Here is a 21,306-nt window from a genome sequence, read left to right on the forward strand (position 1 = left end):
GGTTTGCAAGGGGCAAGATTGCAATTAACGGTAAAGGATCGAGCCCCCGTCTGCATTGAATTTATTTATTATCTTGCTGCCGCTATAAATCAGGCACTGGATGTCCGTTTGTGGACCTGAGTGAAGAATTAAAGATGCATTGAACTTGGTAGAAGATAATTGAATGTAATTTTTAAAAAAAACTGCAGTTGTCTGGTGTTGAAGTTTTAAAATTGATATAAATTTATATATACATTTTAAAGCTTCAACTCCACAGCTGTAGTTTTTAAACTGCTTTTAATTGTTTTCTACAATTTTAAATACATTTTTAATACTTGAACACTGCATTAATTACAATATATATAATATACATATGTTTATTAATGTGTATATGGTTCTAAACACCAGTTTTTGATATTGTAACATGTACCTCACTGTATATGGCAATTCTTTTCCCCCCTCCCTCCAAAAACCTGACCTCTTAGAGACCGTGAAAGCGCCAGCGGCCAAAACTCTCCTTGTACGGGCTAACTCCCAGACCAGAAAGTGACAGCGATAATTATCACTTATGTGAAAGCTTGGCCGGACGCTATACGGTTTCAGGGTCCCAGCTGTGATTACACCGATTTAACTGGCTCCGCACATTCTTGCACTATTTCAGACGGTCCCTGAATTAAATGCTTTCAACCTTCTGATCAAATTGCTCGCTTCCCTTTCCGCATCGATTAAAACACACACACTGTGCTCTGAAATATTATTATATATTTTTCTGTGGCTACTTTTTTTAAATCACAAGAATTATTTTTTGCTTAGCAAATCTTCAAGTCACATTAAAATATATATTTTTTGTATTGTTCTCCAACCCAAGATCGCAATGATTCCATCGTGGAACATAAGCTGAAGGGACGGTAGTTGGGCGAAGGGATTTCCTCTGTGCGCTGTATCTGGCGACATCGTAAATGCATCTTTTATAAAGGATTTCGTTACACGTGGCAGTCAGCACTCCTCTCCCATGGATCCTCACTCGACAGAAGGGCAGCTGGAACTCAATTTGGACCATCACAATTTAATGTGGGTTCCCAGACATTGAAAGGGTAAATTCAGCGCTCCCAGCAGAGATCTATTTTCCCAGCAGAGATCCATTATCTCATTCTGCATTCAAATAGGCAGTGACCTAGCTGCATTCAAGGACAAGGGCAGCAGGCACATGGGAACACCATCACCTCCACGTTCCCCTCCCAAGCCACACACCATCCTGACTTGGAAATATATCGCCGTTCCTTCATCATCGCTGGGTCGAAATCCTGGAACTCCCTACCTAACAGCTCTGTGGGAGAACCTTCACCACACGGACTGCAGCGGTTCAAGAAGGCGGCTCACCACCACCTTCTCAAGGGCAACTAGAGATGGGCAATAAATGACGGCCTTGCCAGTGACGCCCACATCCTGAGAATGAATTTTTTATAAAGCCATAGATCTAGCTGCATTCAAAAAGCCAACTGACCCAGCTGCATTCGTACCACAGCCAATGCACATTGTTACTAATATATTCATTGCCTTTTCACACAATCTCTCTATCAGTGCAAACAGTAGCAATGATGTACTCTGGATCACTTTATTTTATTTTGGTAGTAATTCAATGCTGAAGTCAGCAAAGCAAAAGTATCAAACTGTAGTGTAAAGAAAAAGGTATTTTTTGAATGTCTCTCAGATCATTCACCATTACTCACTTTCATCTCTTGCAATAGAACATTTTCCTAAAGTCTTTTCACTAGATTGGTACTCCCAGTGCCACAAACTCGGTGCCAATGTATGTAGATTTTAATTAAATCATATTATTCTACAAGTTTGCATGGAGATGTTTATGCTATCTGATTGTTATTTTTCACTAGAAGTGCTCATTTTTTTCTTTGTTCTAGGAGCTGTACTTCCTTACAAAGACTTTTTCTGAGAAGATAGGATTGAACATACAAGCCAATTCGCTTAGTGGACTGTGAGCAGTAAAGGAATGTTGACCTTTATCTCAATGGGTTTGGAATACAAAAGCGAGGAAGTGATGTTTTGGTTGTGACCCCGACTGGAGTTCAGTTTTGGGCACCAAACCTCAGGAAAGATATAATGGCCTTGCGGGGGGTGGGGGGGGGGGGTGGGGGGGCTACAGTGCAGATTCGCCAGAATGAAATCAGGTCTTAAAGGGTTAAATTATGAGGACAGGTTACATAAACTTGGTTTGTATTCCCTTGATTGAAGATGCATGAGGGGTGATCTAATCGAGGTCTTTAAAATGATAAAGGGATTTGATAGGGTAGCTACAGAGAAACTATTTCTTCTAGACTGAGATCGATACATATTTGTTAGGTAAGGGCATCAGGGATATGGAGAAAAGATGGTTAAATGGAGTTGAGGTGCAGATCAATCATGATCTAATTGAATGGCAGAGCAGGCTTGAGGGGCTGAATGGCCTCCTCCAGTTCCTAATGTTCCAATTATAATGATATTTTTCTGACTTCAGACGGTTCCTGCAGAGATTCTCCTCTGGTGCCAGACTGCTGAGGCTAATACTTTCTACATGGTTGGAGATTCAGGCAGGGTTAAAATTGCTGGTATGTTAAACAGCTAACAAAATAACCTTTTCAAATTAATATCATGTTTTTCATTTGTCCATTACCATAATGGATATTCATATTTTTATTCATAATGGATATTCATATCCATTATGAATAAAAAGTAATGCTGCAGTTCATTAAATCCCTTAACTTAATAGGGATCATCCTTATATTTTCATTCTAATGAAATATCAATGCTAGTTTCTCCTAAAGTGCTTTGTGACAATCATCTGTACCTTCTTCCAAATTGTAACTAAAATGATTCTAATTGAAACTGCTCACTTTATTCCTTGTCCTGGTGTTAGCATAAAGGACCAAAGACCAAGATCAGGGGAACAGACTTCCCACAGCTGGAGTCTGATGCAGACAATTTTGTATCAGACTATTTTGTATCAGTTACAACAAACAGCCGTTCCACTGTCTGAATGTTTATGTAAAGTTCCATATATAGATTGAATCAACTCGGGATAAAACATTTATGATTAGATAAAACAAATTTTTTAAAATGTTTTGGGGCAAAATGTCTGTGAATTTCACTCTTGGCCTTGTCTCTCACTAACTGGAAAAAGTGCACTTATCAACTGGAAACAAACCATCGACCTATTTCATAACCTGGATCAGAGTGAAATATCTGCAAAGATTTCCCTTTCCTCCGTGTCTTATCCAGCCACACATTATTCTTCGCCCTGTTTCCAAGATCTGATATCGATGTCCTAATTAATCCATGAACCCTCCTCCTTGCAACCACCATGCGGTCAAGAGTACAATGGTTTCACAAAAGATGCATTAATATGCAAACTTTCAAGAAAAATGTCAGAGACAAAACAAGGGCTAACGGGACAGTTACACAACAGTGGTATAAGAGAGGGTTGGGACCTTTCTGGTTTCTTCACTGAAAACTTGTTCTAAAACACAAAAAGTTAATATTAAAATGTGGATGTTTATACGTAAAAGATCTCATTGCACTTTTTGAAGATGAGTAGGAGAGATCTCCCCGGTGTCCTGGCCAATATTTATCCCTCAACCAACATCACTAAAAAAACGTATTATCTGTTCATTTACCACATTGATGTTTTTGGTACCTTCCTGTGTGTGAATTGGTTGCTGCATTTGCATCACATTACAACAGTGACTACACTTCAAAAAGTACTTCATTGGTTATAAAGCGCTTTGGGATGTCCTGAGGTGAAAGGCGTTATAATTGCAAGTTCTTTCTTTCTTTCTAATTTGGCAAAGGGACGAAGGTTGCAGCATCCGTGAATGTGCAAATGGTATGTGATCATCACATGAAAGTCATCCATATGAATGCAGGTTTCCTGGGGAAGGGCTTAAAACTCCTACATTCTCAGGCAATCATGCGTCGCCCAACACATGAAAGGTTTTGTTGGAAGGTTGGCTTCTGGGAGATCTTGCTTACGTGTTGCAACCACGTCTCATGACACCTGTACATCACCCCTTAACATACCCGTCCAAAGCAGAACTACAGTGAGGCACATGGCGGACCATTGAGCAGATATCTCAGGTGTCTCCGCTGCAGTTGCCAAGTGGTCAATGACAAATTGTAGCGCAGACAACAACTCAATCGTGGCATCACCCACAGTGGTGTTGGCATAAATCTGGCAGTGTGGACACCTTCACTGTAACCAGCCCACGTTCCGGTGTGTGTCACTCAGATTCCAGTGTCTGGTGAACACATTCACGCTCAGACGCCACGCTCCTTTTGAAAGCTGGCCCAGTGAAGTCTGAATCCCAAAGCGACATGGCACTCAAGGTTTATAAGATGGTGAAGGGAATAGATTGTGTTCGAGTTGACAGTTTGTTCCAATTAAATAGGTTAGGGAGGACGGGGGGGGGGGTCACAGTTTTAGGCTGTACGAGGCCAGGTCCAGGTTAGATGTCAGGAGGTGGTTCTTTTCCCAGAGAATAGTGGACCTGTGGAACAGGCTGCCGGCTCGTGCGGTGGTCGGCGATTTGCTGAATTCCTTCAAGCGAGAGCTGGACCTGTTTCTGGCTGGGTCGGAGATCACCTCGTACAAAAGGTAGGTGCTGCAGAGAATTATCAGGGCCAGAGTGATCTCCTGGACTAATTTTGAACGCCCAAGTGGGTCGGAGAATAATTTCCCAGATTTTTTCCCACCAAATTGGTCTGGGTTTTTATCTGGTTTTTCACCTCTCCCAGGAGATCACATGGTTTCGGGTGGGGTGGGGATTGTATATATTGTGATGCAGAAGGGAAAGGCTGGATAGACCAGAGGCTCTTTTCCTGTACGTCATTGTTCACATGATCAGTCAGATCCAGCTCAGATGCAAACTGGAGACAAAAAGTGTGCATTGCAAGAGTTTCTGTTGATTTTTTTTATTCATTCATGGGATGTGGGCGTCGCTGGCAAGGCCAACATTTATTGCCCATTCCTAATTGCCCTTGAGAAGGTGGTGGTGAGCCGCCTTCTTGAACTGCTGCAGTCCGTGTGGTGAAGGTTCTCCCACAGTGCTGTTAGGAAGGGAATTCCAGGATTTTGACCCAGCGACGATGAAGGAACAGCGATATATTTCCAAGTCGGGATGGTGTGTGACTTGGAGGGGAACGTGCAGGTGGTGTTGTTCCCATGTGCCTGCTGCCCTTGTCCTTCTAGGTGGTAGAGGTCACGGGTTTGGGAGGTGCTGTCGAAGAAGCCTTGGTGAATTGCTGCAGTGCATCCTGTGGATGGTACACACTGCAGCCACTGTGCGCCGGTGGTGAAGGGAGTGAATGTTTAGGGTGGTGGATGGGGTGCCAATCAAGCGGGCTGCTTTGTCCTGGATGGTGTCGAGCTTCTTGAGTGTTGTTGGAGCTGCACTCATCCAGGCAAGTGGAGAGTATTCCATCACATTCCTGAATTGTGCCTTGTGGATGGTGGAAAGGCTTTGGGGAGTCAGGAGGTGAGTCACTCGCCGCAGAATACCCAGCCTCTGACCTGCTCTTTTAGCCATAATATTTATGTGGCTGGTCCAGTTAAGTTTCTGGTCAATGGTGACCCCCAGAATGTTGATGGCTGGGGATTCAGCGATGGTAATGCTGTTGAATGTCAAGGAGAGGTGATTAGACTCTCTCTTGTTGGAGATGGTCATTGCCTGGCACTTGTCTGGCGCGAATGTTACTTACCACTTATCAGCCCAAGCCTGGATGTTGTCCAGGTCTTGCTGCATGCGGGCTCGGACTGCTTCATTATTTGAGGGGTTGCGAATGGAACTGAACACTGTGCAATCATCAGCGAACATCCCCATTTCTGACCTTAGGATGAATTGCACTTGCACGGCTGTTTATTCCAAATATTCAGGCTTTGTATATTTTGACTGTTTAGTGCAGGATCCCACCTGCACAGTGGGCTGCCTAATGGAGCAGATGCCAATTTACAGTGCTGCAGTGGCTATTTAAACTTCAGTATTTTCACCCACTGCTAAAGGGTAAGGCTTTGCCCTGGAAATTTACTTCGCAATGGAGGTTTCTCACTCGCCCACAGGCCAACAGATTTACTGATGCTGAAGGAAGGGAGGCCTGTCCTCTTTGGTGCTTTTTGACTCTGCCTCTGCCTCAACTCATCATGCTGCTGAAACCCTGATCCATGCCTTTGTTATCTCTAGACTTGACTACTCTAATGCTCTCTTGGCCAGCCTCCCACCTTCCACCCTCCATAAACTTGAGCTCATCCAAAACTCTGCTGCCCGTATCCTAACTTGCACCAAGTCCCGTTCACCCATCACCCCCTGTGGTCGCTGACCTACATTGGCTCTTGGCCCAGCAAAGCCTCGATTTTAAAATTCTCATCCTTGTTTACAAAACCCTCCATGGCCTCGGCCCCTCCCTATCTCTGTAACCTCCTCCAGCCCTACAACCCTCCGAGATCTCTGCGCTCCTCCAGTTCTGGCCTCCTGCACATCCCCGATTTCCTTCGCCGCATATTTGGCAGCTGTGCCTTCAGCTGCTTAGGCCCTAAAATCTGGAATTTCCTCCCTAAACCTCTCCACCTTTTTTCCTCTCCCTCCTTTAAGATGCTGCTTAAAACCTACCTCTTTGACCAAGCTTAAGGTCACCTATCCTGATATCTCCTTAAGTGGCTTGGTGTAAAATTTGGTTTGATAATCACTCCTGTGAAGCATCTTGGAACGTTAAAGGCGCTATATAAATGCAAGTTGTTGTTGGGTACCTTCCACAGCATCAAACCTGGCAGGAGATAGCTGACATGATAGATGCTGTAACCAACACTGAGTGAATCTCTTTCCAAATGTGGGAGAAGATGGCAGCCAAAGTAAGGCTACAGAGCACCTTTAGTTGCTAAGTAGCCACCTCAAGTAAATGCACACCTTGTGTTTCCTCATTCTCTGTTAGTCCTCTACTGCTGCCCCGTCTAAAGTATTTATACAGTCCTTCGACTGCTTGTCATGCAAGACAAATACTACGGTATGGCATGAATACAAGCTGCAAATTACATCTGAAACTGTCGTCACACTGAAATCTTAAAGGGGCTTCACACAGCAAATCCTTCTAACACAACCTAACTATATGACGCATGTTTACTTACTGACCACATCTGTCACCTTACATACTACTTAAATTTGTAACATGTCAAGGCTACATCGCATAATAAAAGAAAACACACTGGAGGAGTGACCACAAGTCCTTGATTTCCTTCGAGGAGGCCACTCTGGATTGACTATGAGAGCATCCAGGGAGTAGGCGAGGGTGAAGCTGGAGCTTAGGGTCAATACCATTCTGCTCTTGTCATGTCATGTCTCCCTACTTACTAACTGACTCACACACAGGCATACACTCAGCTACTTAAGCACAGTATATTGTGATTCAAGCACAGTTTGAAGGTATATCTGTTACATTCTTAGGCTTTATTTAGATATTTCTTTCATTCTCGTTGCCAAAGACCACTCCTGTAAGTGAGTCCTCACTTCCTTTGAATGAGAGTGTGAGTTTATACGTACAGTATTTGGTAATATACGCTGCCTATGGAGTTCTTTCTTTGAAACTTACTGAATTGACACAAGCCCCCTTGTTGATCTCCTAGTCTTTGGGCAGAAGAAGAATAAAAACTCTTTCACACCTTGTGACTGAAGCTATTAACTCCAAATCAACAACAACAACTTTCATTTATATAGCACCTTTAGCATCGTAAAATGTCCCAAGGTGCTTCACAGGAGGCTAATCAGACAAAAAAATTGACACCGACTCAAAGAAGGAGACAATAGGACAGGTGACCAAAAGCTTGGTCAAAGAAGTAGGTTTTAAGGAGGGTCTTAAAGGAGGAGAGAGAGGTGAAGAGACAGAGAGGTGTAGGGAGGGAATTCCAGAGTCTAGGCGGCTGAAGGCATGGCCGCCAATGTTGGGGCGAAGGAAGTGGGGGCTGGACAAGAGGCCAGAGTTGGAGGAACGCAGAGTTCTCGGAGGGTTGTGGGGCTGGAGGAGGTTACAGAGTTAGGGAGGGGGCGAGGCCATGGAGGGATTTGAATCAGGGTTATTAAAAGTAACTATTAGATAGTAACAGAAAATCAATGGTACTAATGTCACTTGACTATAGAACATTTAACTTAAACCCAGTTGGATATGTAAATATGTCAAAAGGCACAAGACTTTGCTAACCCTTTTAGTAATACTAAACCTGGCCCAACGACTGTATCATAAATACGTATGGTTTTGTCTTAAGATATTCATCTCTATCTCAGTAAATCCAGGAAGATCGCAATGCTGCTCAATCACAGTCTGTTACCAGATGATTGTAACAATTCTTGGCAACTCCTCACTACATGAACATCATTCTACAAATCAGCGGCTCAGTCCCATCTGCCAGCTTTGCCGTTGCCAACACCCTCTGTGGTCTCCCTGCCAATGATGGTGGCAGCTGCCTCTTTGTAGACAGTAAGGGCTCTTATTTGTGGAGCACCACCAGCATTCCTCATTCTCTCTCCCGTTGGGGAAGATTAATTTCTCGTGCAAGGGTAACAACAGTGTGGATTAGCCATGAGTTCATTATGCAGTACCGCAGTCAGTCTGCTCCACAGATTCTGTCTCATCAAACGTGGTCCAATGGCACTTGCATCATCTCGCTAGCTGTGCTATTACAATGTTACTCACTGAATTATTAAAGTCAGTTCTTTTCACATCTACAGCGAGTTATATTTATGTCACCCACTTTTTCTATTCTGAAACGTTTATTATGAGACGTTAAACTGAGGCCCTGTCTGCCCTCTCAGGTAGACGTAAAAGATCCCATGGCACTATTTGAAGAAGAGCAGGGGAGTTCTCCCCGGTGTCCTGGCCAATATCTATCCTTCAACCATTAAAAAACATATTATATGGTCATTATGCTGTTTGTGGGACCTTGATGTGCACAAATTGGTAGAGGGGACCTCAGTTTAACATCTCATCTGAAAGACAACAGTGGAGCACTCCTTCATTACTACACTAGGAGTGTCAGCCTAGATTATGTGCTGAAGTCTCTGGAGTGGGACTTCAACCCACTTCTCTCGCTTCTGACTCAGAGGCGAGAGAGCCGCCCACTGAGTCATGGCTGACAACGTGGACCTGGTGGTGTGGTCTCACATTCTAAAGCACCAAGGTGGAACTCTTGTTAACAAAAAAAGACAATTTTCCTCTTCACCGCACGGTTGTTAACCTGGCGGAGTGGATCAAGGCAGCAACAACAGGTGGCATTGGGTCAAGGGGCAAACTCTGTCTGCCAACCACCTAATTTGCGCCAAAAGTTAAAATCAGGCCCCAAAGTCTAGGTGGAAAGTTCACTGAAATCGCTCCGATTGTGACGAGGTTTGGTAGGTTGGAACTAGACGCATTTTTCTGTCATTGGCAGAATTCCAGAACCAGATTGAAAGGAAAGGGAACAAAATTTAAATGGGCAGCTTTCTTTAGCAAAAGGATGATGGAACCAATTGCCAGTGTAGATGGTTAAACAAGAAACTATACGAGATTTCAAAAAGAAAGTAAATATATTCCTGTTGTCTCAAAGGATCAATTTAATGAATTCAATATATTACAGGAAAGGGAGAGGATATTGGATGGTCAGACTAAATCAACCAAAGGGCTTCTGCTCAAATTATAGAAAGAAAGAAAGACTTGCATTTATATAGTGCCTATCATGGTCTCAGGACGTCCCAACGGGCTTTACAGCCAATGAAGTACTTTTGAAGTGTAGTCACTGTTGTAATGTAGGAAACGCAGCAGCCAATTTGTGCACAGCAAGCTCCCACAAACACCAATGAGATAATGACCAGGTAATCTGTTTTTAGGTGTTGTTTGAGGGATACATATTGGCCAGGACACCGAGGAGAACGCCCTTGTTCTTCTTCGGAAATAGTACTAAGGAATCTCTTACGTCCACCCGAGAGGGCAGACAGGGCCTCAGTTTAACATCTCATCGGAAAGACGGCACCTCCGACAGTGCAGCACTCCCTCAGTACTGCACTGGAGTGTCAGTCTGGATTTTGTGCTCAAATCCCTGGAGTGGGACTTGAACCCACGACCTTCTGACTCAGAGGCGAGAACCATGGCTCTCAATAATTATGTTATTGCATACCTTGTTGAAAGAAGAAAAAAAAAACTTTAAAATATGCAAATTAGAATGTAGGTCAGGCTAACAGCAAGCAATATAGCTGTATGAATTGCCAGCTAAAGATTTGCTAACAATCATTCCAAGGTCGTTAGTGGCTGCTAACAGTGACAAGAACACATCCACTTTCAAACTTGTCTTTATACTCTGTGGATCAAATAATGCAAGATAAGTTGGTGCGAGTAACTAGATACTGGAGCAGTTATTCTGTTTATCAAATGTAAGAGGTTGGAGCTTAAAGTTTATTTTCCAGTAAAATAAGTTAATTAAATTAGTGAAAGTAGCAGAATTAAGTTACACAGAACATAGGATCAGGAGTAGCCATTCAGCTCCTCGAGCCTGTTCCGCCATTCAATTAGATCATGGCTGATCTGTATCTTAACTCCATCTACCCACCTTGGTTCCGTAACCCTTAATACCCTTACCCAACAAAAAATTATCAATTTCAGTTTTGACATTTACAATTGACCTCGTCGCAACAGCTTTTTGGGAGAGAGAGTTCCAGATTCCCACTCCCCTTTGTGTGAAGAAGTGCTTCCCGACATCACCCCTGAATGGCTTAGCTGTAATTTTAAGGTTATGCCCCCTTTGTTCTGGACTCCCCCAACAAAGGAAATAGTTTCTCTCCATCTAACCTATCAAATCCTCTAATCATCTTAAACACCTCAATTACGTCACCCCTTAATCTTCTATATTCAAGGGAACACAAGCCTGGTCTATGCAACATGCCCTCATAATTTAACCCTTTTAGTCTTGGAGATGGGGGCAGAGGGTCATTTTATTTAAATAATTGGAGAAATGAAACAGGCTGAGAGAGATACAGACTGGTAAGAAATGAATGAGAGAAACTGGGAGCAGCGATAGAGAGATGGGACTCACATGTAGAAGATGATTAAAGGACTCACTGGTACCGGCTGAATGGCCTCAAACCAGAGAAGGTTAAGGGGAGATTTAATAGATGTGTTCAAAATCACAAACAGTTTTGATGGAGTAAATAAGGGGAAACTATTTCCAGTGGCAGAAGGGTTGGTAACCAGAGGACACAGATTTAAGGTAATTGGCAAAAGAACTAGAGGCGAGATGAGGATAATTTTTTTTACGCAGCGAGTTGTTACGATCTGGAATGCTTTGCCTGAAAGGACAGTGGAAGCAGACTCAATAATAACTTTCAAAAGGGAATCAGATAAATACTTGAAGGGGAATTTGCAGGGCTATGGGGAAAGGGCAGGGGAGGTGGGACTAATTGGATAGCTCTTTCAAAGAGCCAGCATTGGCATGATGGGCCGAATGGCCTCCTTCTGTGCTGTATCATTCTATGATTCTAATTGAATTGAACCCAGGCCAGTACAGCAATACAGCTGCTGACTAATGCAACTCAGTTACACCATAATCCCACTTCCAAACCAGGACTTGGTGAAAGGACATACATATTCTATAATAAAAAGTTGCATGGTGCAGCAAATTTGCATTGCATGGAAATTCGCAATTGATAACCAAAAAAAGTATTCAACTTTTTTTTCTAATTTTATGTATCAGTTGAGTTCATCATGTGTGGTGTAATGTTTAAAATATTATTCAATTAGCGAGAATTACAGACAGCATTTCTTTCTGTTTATTTATCCTTTATATTAAAAAAACTTATTTCACTTTACTACTATTGTTAAACAGGTGGCAAAATTCAAGGTTCCCCCATAGCCTTTCGGGCAGAATCGCTGAAGCTTGTTATTGATCAATATTATATATAAATTCTGGCAGATAAAAATAGATGTAAAAGTGATTAGCTGGTAAGTTCATTTGACACTGATCCCCTCTCCATGTTCAAGGAGCCGTGATGACGCTGAAATTTGAATTCTGCAAACGCCTTGCAAAATGAAGAGTATATAAAGATCCACTCACACCAGAGCCACCACGCTGCACTCGCTCTCTTCACCTCCTGACTCTTGAAAGGGTAGAAGATCCACAGGACCAGGTGAGTTGCGCCAGACTCCTCTCACTCTTCCTTCAGGTCTTCTTCCAAGGCGGAATCAACCCATCCAACAACAACCAAACAAAACCCAAAAAAAAAGACCAAGAAAAAAAAAATCCCTGCTTGGGGCCTCGTAGATTCTTCAGCCGACCTTCTCCCTGCCTTGGATGCCAGAGCAAATTTAACCCTGGACACACTTTGGGGGTGGGAAACGGATGCAAAAGCGGTGCGTTCTGTTGCATTCCATTGGAACTTTAAAAAGTTGACCGTCCGTCCTCAATAGGTCGGTTGGTGAGAGACGGTAATTCCCGGCGACCTCATCATTCAAAGTGGACCTGCTCACAAGTCCTAAGAAAAGTAACTCCGGGACCAAGGGCTCCATCGGACAAGAAAACCGCACAGCAAGTGGAGATATGATGCTGCTACCTCTCAGTGCTTTGTTTTTTTAAAAAAAATAACGGGACACTTGATAAGAAGGCGTAGAGTGGAGTCTGTTTAAAGTTAAGAAACTTTTATTGTGCCCACAGGGAATGCACAAGAGACAACAGTGAGTGATTGATCCTTGTTATTGTTATTTTCCAGTACCACAATAGCGATGGAAAAGGTTCTCGGCGCTGCCGCTATCAAGGCTGCCATGGCTCAATGTGCCGGTGAAGTATTTCATTTTTTTTATTATACAGTAGTTTAAATGAAACCCGTAGATTGTTCCAAATTTTCAGTGCTGGCCCTATGTGTTTTTATTTAAAAGAAAAGAGACTTGAATTTATAGCGCGCTTTATCGCGTCTCTCAGAGACATCCCAATGATGTCGACAAGGAAATCTCTCTTAATCGGTTGGCCCTCACTCTGAAACTGACCCCGTGTAAAGAACCAATAACTATTTAGAAACTTTTAGAAAACTGTAGGTTAAAACCAGATAATAAGTAGATTAAATGACATAGAGTCTAGGCAAGGACCGAGGGAACGTGACATTTCCAAAACAGTTCACAGATTTATCATTGAGTTGAGTTGAGAGTTATTGAACCTGTCATTTGAAAGCGCCTGTCTGATTTTTGGGGGCTAATGGTTGCGACCTTTGCCCCCATAAAAATGTTCCCTAGAGTGGGGAGGGTTTTTTTTTTAGCGCGTTTGGTCCATTGCAATAAGGGGTTAACGGGTCGGCTCTTGCAACTTTTTTTTTTGTTCTTTCTTCTCCTCTTAGGAGCTGACTCGTTCAATCACAAGAAGTTCTTCGAAGCCAGCGGTCTCAGCAAGAAATCAGACGCTGAACTCGCTGCAGTCTTTGACATCCTCGACCAGGACCACAGCGGGTTCATTGAGGTGGAAGAGTTGCAGTAAGCAATCCTCTATCTCCTTATTTTGCAGCACAGTGTCTATTGATAGATTCCATATTGAATGCTCATTACAATACCTCGAGTGACCACATCACATCTGTGCACCTAGTATATATAGCAATGGGTGTAGCTGACTCTGGTACCAGAATACTGGGCTTGTCTTGGAACAGAAAGATACAGGCCAGTTTGACCATTTCTATTCATTTATGACTTTATTCTTATTTGGGTGAATTCTTTAGTATTTTTTTAATGGAGGCGCCCTTATCAGCATTGTCTTTTTTTAAAAAAAAATTCTCTCCTGAAACTACTTTCCAACGTCAGGGCGCAGTGATAATGGGAGATGACTTAGGGAAACAATTCAATCATTACCGTCACTGAAAGGCAAACGGGAAAACGAAACCCGAACGGGCTTTTGTCATCAGTACCTGCTATAGAGCGGTGGTCAGCCCGCAACAAGAAGTTATACTGCTGGCTGCAACACATGCTCCACGCTGGGGCAACATGGAGTTTCTCTCATCTGTGCCTAATGCTATTGACGTTGATAAAGTTGATGATAAGCGGACTGTAATAGAGACCACCTGGGAACTTATTCGACTTAAAATTAATGTTTTCTTTAAAAAATGGCTTCACCCCAGTTTCAGGTCAATTAGAGGCTAATTGCTATTCAAGCTATCCTGAGGTCAATTGTGAATGTGTACTCTATCGCTGGGGATATTTCTCTGTAGGTTGGATATGATTGGCATTATCCTTTTTTGTATTATTTCAAACACCACACCGTGTCACAGTGTGTGACAAGATGTGACACCCAGAGTGTGACAGATGGACCTCAAAACTTCTCTATATTAATAGCAAATGTCCCGTGGCATTGCTCATGGTGAGGGGTGTTATCAACAAAATGTGATAGGGAAAGTGTGCACTGCACAAAAGACTTTGAATAGATTATAGGTGAATAGATGCATGAATATTTAGGATAGTAATTTTTTTTTGCCATCCTGGATAAGGGCCTATTTAATATCGCACTTATAGCCAATGAACAACAGTTAAGAAAGAACTTTTATAGCACCTTATCCTCAGGATGTACCAATGGATTACTTTTTAACTGTAATCACTGTTGTAATGTAGGTGACTGATTTGGTTGCGTTTCCTGGTTTTAGACATTTCCTGAAGAATTTCTCTGCCACTGCCAGAGAATTGAGTCCTGCTGAGACCGAGGCCTTCCTTAACGCTGGAGACAGTGATCATGATGGCAAGATTGGAGTTGATGGTGAGTTCAATAGTTTTACAAAATACACTTTTCCTCAGAACTTTAACTAGGAGCAAAGATAATATTGGGTGGTCTGTGGCAGTGTGGAAATACTAAGTTTAGTCTACTTTGTGTCAGCTGTTGTGAATCCTTTTTCCTTTCAACTTCCTACACTTACTGCCCTGAAGGTGCTGGGTTAAGGTTTTATGGCCTCCAGTACCTCAGTCAACTGGCTATTCTTTACCTGTCAGCTAGTGTTGGCGGGTTGCTTGACTGTGTGGAGTGAGCATGATCCTTACCAGATGTGCGCACTTGCCAGCGGAGATCACTGAATAGCGGTCAAGTGAAGGAGCCCTGGCTGATTGTGTATTCACAACCTAACCTTGGTGGGGGGGGGCAGTGAGTTCAATTGTAGTGCCCGTTACCCCCTCCCCCCTCCCCCCCCCCCAACAAAATGAGGTAAAGTTCAGCACAGACCAGGGATCAAATCTGGGATGACCCAGCTTTGCAGAGCTCAGAACTACACCAGGGAATGTACTCCACTGGGCTATCAGAAGACTTCAGCAACTGATGAAAAGACAAAGCTTCAGGCTAAGCTAATGGTTTGGAACAAATGCAAACTTTGTACTTGTAAAGTTCTTTTGAAAATGTTACTTTATTACTTCAATCACATTCATTCTGAAACCCTTTGTTTATGTTCCAGAGTTCAAGAGCATGGTCAAAGCATAAAGAAGCTAGAACTGAAGGCCACTCTCTCAATGCTGAGCCGTTCGGACACTTTTACTAACACCTCACATAGCAAGCACATTTTTATTTATACATTTTGATACAGTTGAATGGCATTAATAAATGTCTAAATGTCGTTTCCTTTGTTGAAACTTTTTAACGGAACATTTTCTGTGCAGGTTAATTGATATTTATTGTTCGATGTCTTAATTGTGGAAAGAGCCTCGAATCGCCAAATTCACAAAATAATAAAGATCACTATTGAAAATAATTTCCTGGGCTGGTTTACTTGTGTCTCTTGGATGGATTGGAATGATATTTTTCTTTTTAACGTAGTTTTTGGGAAGGTATGCAAGCATAACTTCAAAGAGAAATAGCCGTAGAAGCCTTAAAAGAATTACATAGAACGTACAGTACAGAAACAGGCCATTCGACCCAACAGGTCTATGCCGGTGTTTATGCTCCACACGAGCCTCCTCCCTCCCCTCTTCATCTAACCCTGTCAGCATAACCTTCCATTCCTTTCTCCCGCACGTGTTTATCTAGCTTCTCCTTAAAATGCAAAGATTATAGGACATTATAAATTAAAGATTATAGGACATCATAAATTAAAGATTATAGGACATGTTCCCAATGGTTTGAATGAAGAGAAGGTTGAAATCAAAGTGATTAATTTTTAATGACCATAGTTATTGAAATGAGAAGGAAACAGAAATATTCTACAAGCGAATGCCCAGTGCCCTGTTGCAGACTAGAACAGTGACCAGTCCATTGTGTGTAAAGTGTCTTTTTCTTCTTCCTGATTCATTGTCCACTCCAATGTTTGCAATAATTCCGCACGGTCAAAAATGAAACTTTCATTCGAAGTTGTAACCAAGAAGGAAATGAATGGTTAGTGCTTGCAAAAAGGGGGTCACGGTGCGAGTTTAAAAGTTCCCCACTCTGCCCCCCCCCCCCCACCTTTAACTTTGGGGACCCATTGTCACAAGTTCTTGAGTTAAATCGGTGAGACTGGTCATGCAGCTGGAGATGGTGGCACTGAATCTGATTAACCAGTGCATCACCATCTTCCTGGAGGCTTTAATGCCTCCAGAATGTCCCAGCGCTGATCCAATTGGCATTCTGAGCAGTTTAGTTCCTTCTCTCTTCCTTATCCAGCTTTAGCAGACACAAGTTCGAATGCCCTGCTGACAACGTTCTTGAGAAACATCTCTGGCTCATAATATCAGCTGAAAGAGGCTCGAGGATTTAGTGACTTGTGTCGGGTCTTCAGACTGATATGTTGTGACACCTCCGCTCATTAAGTGCACAGTACGGATGTTCAAGTGGTGCCCACCCTTGTTTCTATCTCCCAATGTTTCACTGCCTGGAATATAATGTCACAGAATATTTCTACCCTAACTCCGGGATTTGGAAACACCAATATACACACAATAGGATCCCTAAACTAAACCTCGGAAATTAGGGAAAAAAGCAATCACTAATCATTTCATAATCACAAAATATGCGCAACGGTGACAACTTCAAACAGTAAATCGCTGGATGTGAAGCCCTGTGAGAGATCCTGAGGATGTCCCACGATGTAAATGCAAGTTCTTTCTTTCTACACACTCACACTTTTATCTAAACTAGCTGATTGCTCGTGATAGTGCCTGCCTGCTGTCTGTAGCATGGTAATTAATGATGCCATAACTAACCTGGAAGTGCTTGATGCCAGCACTGGATGCCCGGTGCACCCTTCCCCAGCCCTTAACTTGAACGCAAAACAAAAGCAAAAGACGGTAGGAGAATGGATCATGCAATCAGATAACACGGTACAAGATAACGTGTCACGTGATCAAGTTAAAGCAAATTATAATGAATAAGAGGATGCTTTCATTTCATCACTTCTTACACAAATGGCCTGGAAGCAGAAACCAATTTTAAGCTTATTAAATTTTTGGAGGGAGAATTCAAGCTAGCGAAAGTGGTATCCCCTCAAAGAGACCGGTCTTCACGTGTCAGCAGACTCTTCAACCGTGAGGGCATCACAGCTGACCCTGATCCTGTTCTCACCTCACACACACACACACACACACACACACACTTCCAGCGGGAGTCAGTAGCAGGAAGACTGGCTGATTTTTATTCCCTTCCCTACCTCAGGGATGTCGATGTCAGCTGTATCCCCCCTCCCCCCTCCCCCTCCCCACTACTGCTATCCGCAGCTTGGATCAATTTTTTTTTATTCGTTCATGGGATGTGGGCATCACTGGCGAGGCCGGCATTTATTGCCCATCCCTAATTGCCCTTGAGAAGGTGGTGGTGAGCCGCCGCCTTGAACCGCTGCAGTCCATGTGGTGACGGTTCTCCCACAGTGCTGTTAGGAAGGGAGTTCCAGGATTTTGACCCAGCGACGATGAAGGAACGGCCGATATATTTCCAAGTCGGGATGGTGTGTGACTTGGAGGGGAACGTGCAGGTGGTGTTGTTCCCATGCGCCTGCTGCTCTTGGCCTTCTAGGTGGTAGAGGTCGCGGGTTTGGGAGGGGCTGTCGAAGAAGCCTTGGCGAGTTGCTGCAGTGCATCCTGTGGATGGTACACACTGCAGCCACAGTGCGCAGGTGGTGAAGGGAGTGAATGTTTAGGGTGGTGGATGGGGTGCCAATCAAGCGGGCTGCTTTGTCCTGGATGGTGTCTAGCTTCTTGAGTGTTGGAGCTGCACTCATCCAGGCAAGTGGGGAGTATTCCATCACACTCCTGACTTGTGCCTTGTAGATGGTGGAAAGGCTTTGGGGAGTCAGGAGGTGAGTCACTCGCTGCAGAATACCCAGCCTCTGACCTGCTCTTGTGGCCACTGTATTTATGTGGCTGGTCCAGTTAAGTTTCTGGTCAATGGTGACCCCCAGGATGTTGATGGTGGGGTTTTGGCGATGGTGATGCCGTTGAATGTCAAGGGGAGGTGGTTAGACTCTCTCTAGTTGGAGATGGTCATTGCCTGGCACTTGTCTGGCGCAAATGTTACTTGCCACTTATGAGCCCAAGCCTGGATGTTGTCCAGGTCTTGCTGCATGCTGGCACGGACTGCTTCATTATTTGAGGGGTTGCGAATGGAACTGAACACTGTGCAGTCATCAGCGAACATCCCCATTTCTGACCTTATGATGGAGGGAAGGTCATTGATGAAGCAGCTGAAGATGGTTGGGCCTAGGACACTGCCCTGAGGAAATCCTGCAGCAATGCCCTGGGACTGAGATGATTGGCCTCCAACAACCACTACCATCTTCCTTTGTGTTAGGTATGACTCCAGCCACTGGAGAGTTTTCCCCCTGATTCCCATTGACTTCAATTTTACTAGGGCTCCTTGGTGCCACACTCGGTCAAATGCTGCCTTGATGTCAAGGGCAGTCACTCTCACCTCACCTCTGGAATTCAGCTCTTTTGTCCATGTTTGGACCAAGGCTGTAATGAGGTCTGGAGCCGAGTGGTCCTGGCGGAACCCAAACTGAGCATCGGTGAGCAGGTTTTTGGAGGGTAAGTGCCGCTTGATGGCACTGTCGACGACACCTTCCATCACTGCCGATGATTGAGAGTAGACTGATGGGGCGGTAATTGGCCGGATTGGATTTGTCCTGCTTTTTGTGGACAGGACATACCTGGGCAATTTTCCACATTGTCGGGTAGATGCCAGTGTTGTAGCTGTGCTGGAACAGCTTGGCTAGAGGCGCAGCTAGTTCTGGAGCACAAGTCTTCAGCACTACAGCCGGATGTTGTCGGGGCCCATAGCCTTTGCTGTAATTAATGCACAACAGGTCAGGATTAAACCTGAGACTTTCCTGTCTCATAGAAACATAGAAAATAGGAGCAAGAGTAGGCCATTCGGCCCTTCGAGCCTGCTCCGCCATTCAATATGATCATGGCTGACCCTCCATCTCAATACCATACTCCCACTCTCTCCCCATACTCCTTGATGCCTGTTGTGTCTAGAAATCTCTCTATCTCCTTCTTAAATATATTCAGTGACTTGGTAGAGAATGCCACAGGTTCACCACCCTCTGAGTGAAGAAATTTCTCTTCATCTCAGTCCTAAATGTCCTACCCCATATCCTGAGACTGTGACCCCTCGTTCTGGAGCCCCCAGCCAGGGGAAACATCCTCCCTGCATCCAATCTGTCTAGCCCTGTCAGAATTTTATATGTTTCAATGTGATCCCCTCTCATTCTTCTAAACTCGAGTGAATACAGGCCGAGTCGACCCAATCTCTCCTCATACGACAGTCCTGCCATCCCAGGAATCAGTCTGATGAATCTTCGCTGCACTCCCTCTATGGCAAGTATATCCTTTCTTAGGAAAGGAGACCAAAACTGCACACAATACTCCAGGTGTAATCTCACCAAGGCCCTGTATAACTGCAGTAAAACATCCCTGCTCCTGTACTCAAATCTTCTTGCAATGAAGGCCAACATACCATTTGCCTTCCTAACTGCTTGCTGCACCTGCATGTTTGCTTTCAGTGACTGGTGTACAAGGACACCCAGGTCCCTTTGTACATCAACATTTCCCAATCTATTACCATTTAAATAATACTCTGCCTTTCTGTTTTTCCTTCCGAAGTGGATAACTTCACATTTATCCACGTTAACTGCATCTGCCATGTATTTGCCCACTCACTCAACTTGTCTAAATCGCCTTGAAGCCTCTTTGCATCCTCCTCACAACTCACGATCCCACCTAGTTTTCTGTCCTCAGCAAACTTGAAAATATTACATTTGGTTCCCTCATCCAAATCATTGATATATATTGTGAATAGCAGTTACCCCACTAGTCACTAGATTTGTGGGCACAATGTAACTCACACAGAGCAGCTCCAGAAGTTTGGGGAATGGGTTTGTATCAAATTCGACCAGGATGTTAATAGAATCATAGAATCATACATCACAGAAAGAGGCCATTTGGCCCATCGTGCCTCTGCCGGCTCTTTGAAAGGGCTATCCAATTAGTCCCATTTCCCTGCTCTTTCCCCGTAGCCCTGCCAATTTTCCCTTTTAACTATATATCCACTTCCATTTTGAAAGTTATTATTGAATCTGCTTCCACCACCCTTTCAGGCAGCGCATTCCAGATCGTAACAACTCACTGAGTGAAAAAACATTCTCCTCATCTTCCCCTGACTTTTTTGCCAATTATCTTAAATGTGTCCTCAGGTTACCGACCCTCCTGTCAGTGGAAACAGTTTCTCCTTATCTACTCTATCAAAACCCCTCATAATTTTGAACACCTCTATTAAATCTCCCTTTAACCTTCTCTGCTTTAAGGAGAACAATCCCAGCTCCTCCAGTCTCTCCATATAACTGAAGTCCCTCATCCCTGGTTCCATTCTGGTAAATCTCCTCTGCATCCTCTTCAAGGCCTTGACATCCTTTCTAAAGTGTGAAGCCCAATATTGGGCACAATGGTCCCAATATTAACGCAAAGGCTGGTTCCGAGCAGGCGGGGGGTGGATTTGTGTGCGCTGAACCCGAAGTGAAGATAGCGGGTCAGATTCTGCGATCTCAACTTGATTGAATGATTAAATTTTTCCTTCTGGGTTTCGTGTCTCCAAACTGTGCAGCAGGCATCCTCATCACTCGATCTGAAGTCCACTATTTAAATGGCCAATGCAAAAATGGAAATTGGAGGAGCCAGGAAGTATTTACCATGGATTCATGAAGAGCAAGGCCAGTACCCAGATTCAATGATGCTTCCCTCGAAGTACTGCAGAGTGCGGTAAGGAGCAGGAGGGAGATCATTTTCCCCAGCACTGGGAGGAAAAACCCTGCTGCTCGTAACAAGAAGGCGAGGTTGGAGGTGGCTGAGAAGGTGAGCGGC

The 21,306-nt window shown here is 43.8% G+C and overlaps 1 protein-coding gene across 1 annotated transcript; it reads left to right on the forward strand.

The window, feature by feature from the left end:
- Nucleotides 1-12,055: 12,055 nt before the first annotated feature.
- LOC137340752 (parvalbumin beta-like) lies at nt 12,056-15,731 on the forward strand. Its single transcript, XM_068003493.1, has 5 exons — nt 12,056-12,161; nt 12,741-12,808; nt 13,359-13,491; nt 14,646-14,755; nt 15,438-15,731. Exons 2-5 carry the CDS (start codon nt 12,754-12,756, stop codon nt 15,461-15,463), a joined length of 324 nt encoding a protein of 107 aa, XP_067859594.1. The 5' UTR covers nt 12,056-12,161; nt 12,741-12,753; the 3' UTR covers nt 15,464-15,731.
- Nucleotides 15,732-21,306: the final 5,575 nt, after the last annotated feature.

This window comes from Heptranchias perlo, chromosome 22 (assembly GCF_035084215.1).
Source record: "Heptranchias perlo isolate sHepPer1 chromosome 22, sHepPer1.hap1, whole genome shotgun sequence".
In the NCBI taxonomy this organism is placed as follows: Eukaryota; Metazoa; Chordata; class Chondrichthyes; order Hexanchiformes; family Hexanchidae; genus Heptranchias; species Heptranchias perlo.

Coding starts and splice junctions, on each gene's coding strand:
- LOC137340752 (XM_068003493.1), top strand. CDS start 12,754: ATGGAAAAGGTTCTCGGCGCTGCCGCTATCAAGGCTGCCATGGCTCAA. Junction 12,809..13,358: donor TGCCATGGCTCAATGTGCCG/GTGAAGTATTTC, acceptor TTCTCCTCTTAG/GAGCTGACTCGTTCAATCAC. Junction 13,492..14,645: donor ATTGAGGTGGAAGAGTTGCA/GTAAGCAATCCT, acceptor TCCTGGTTTTAG/ACATTTCCTGAAGAATTTCT.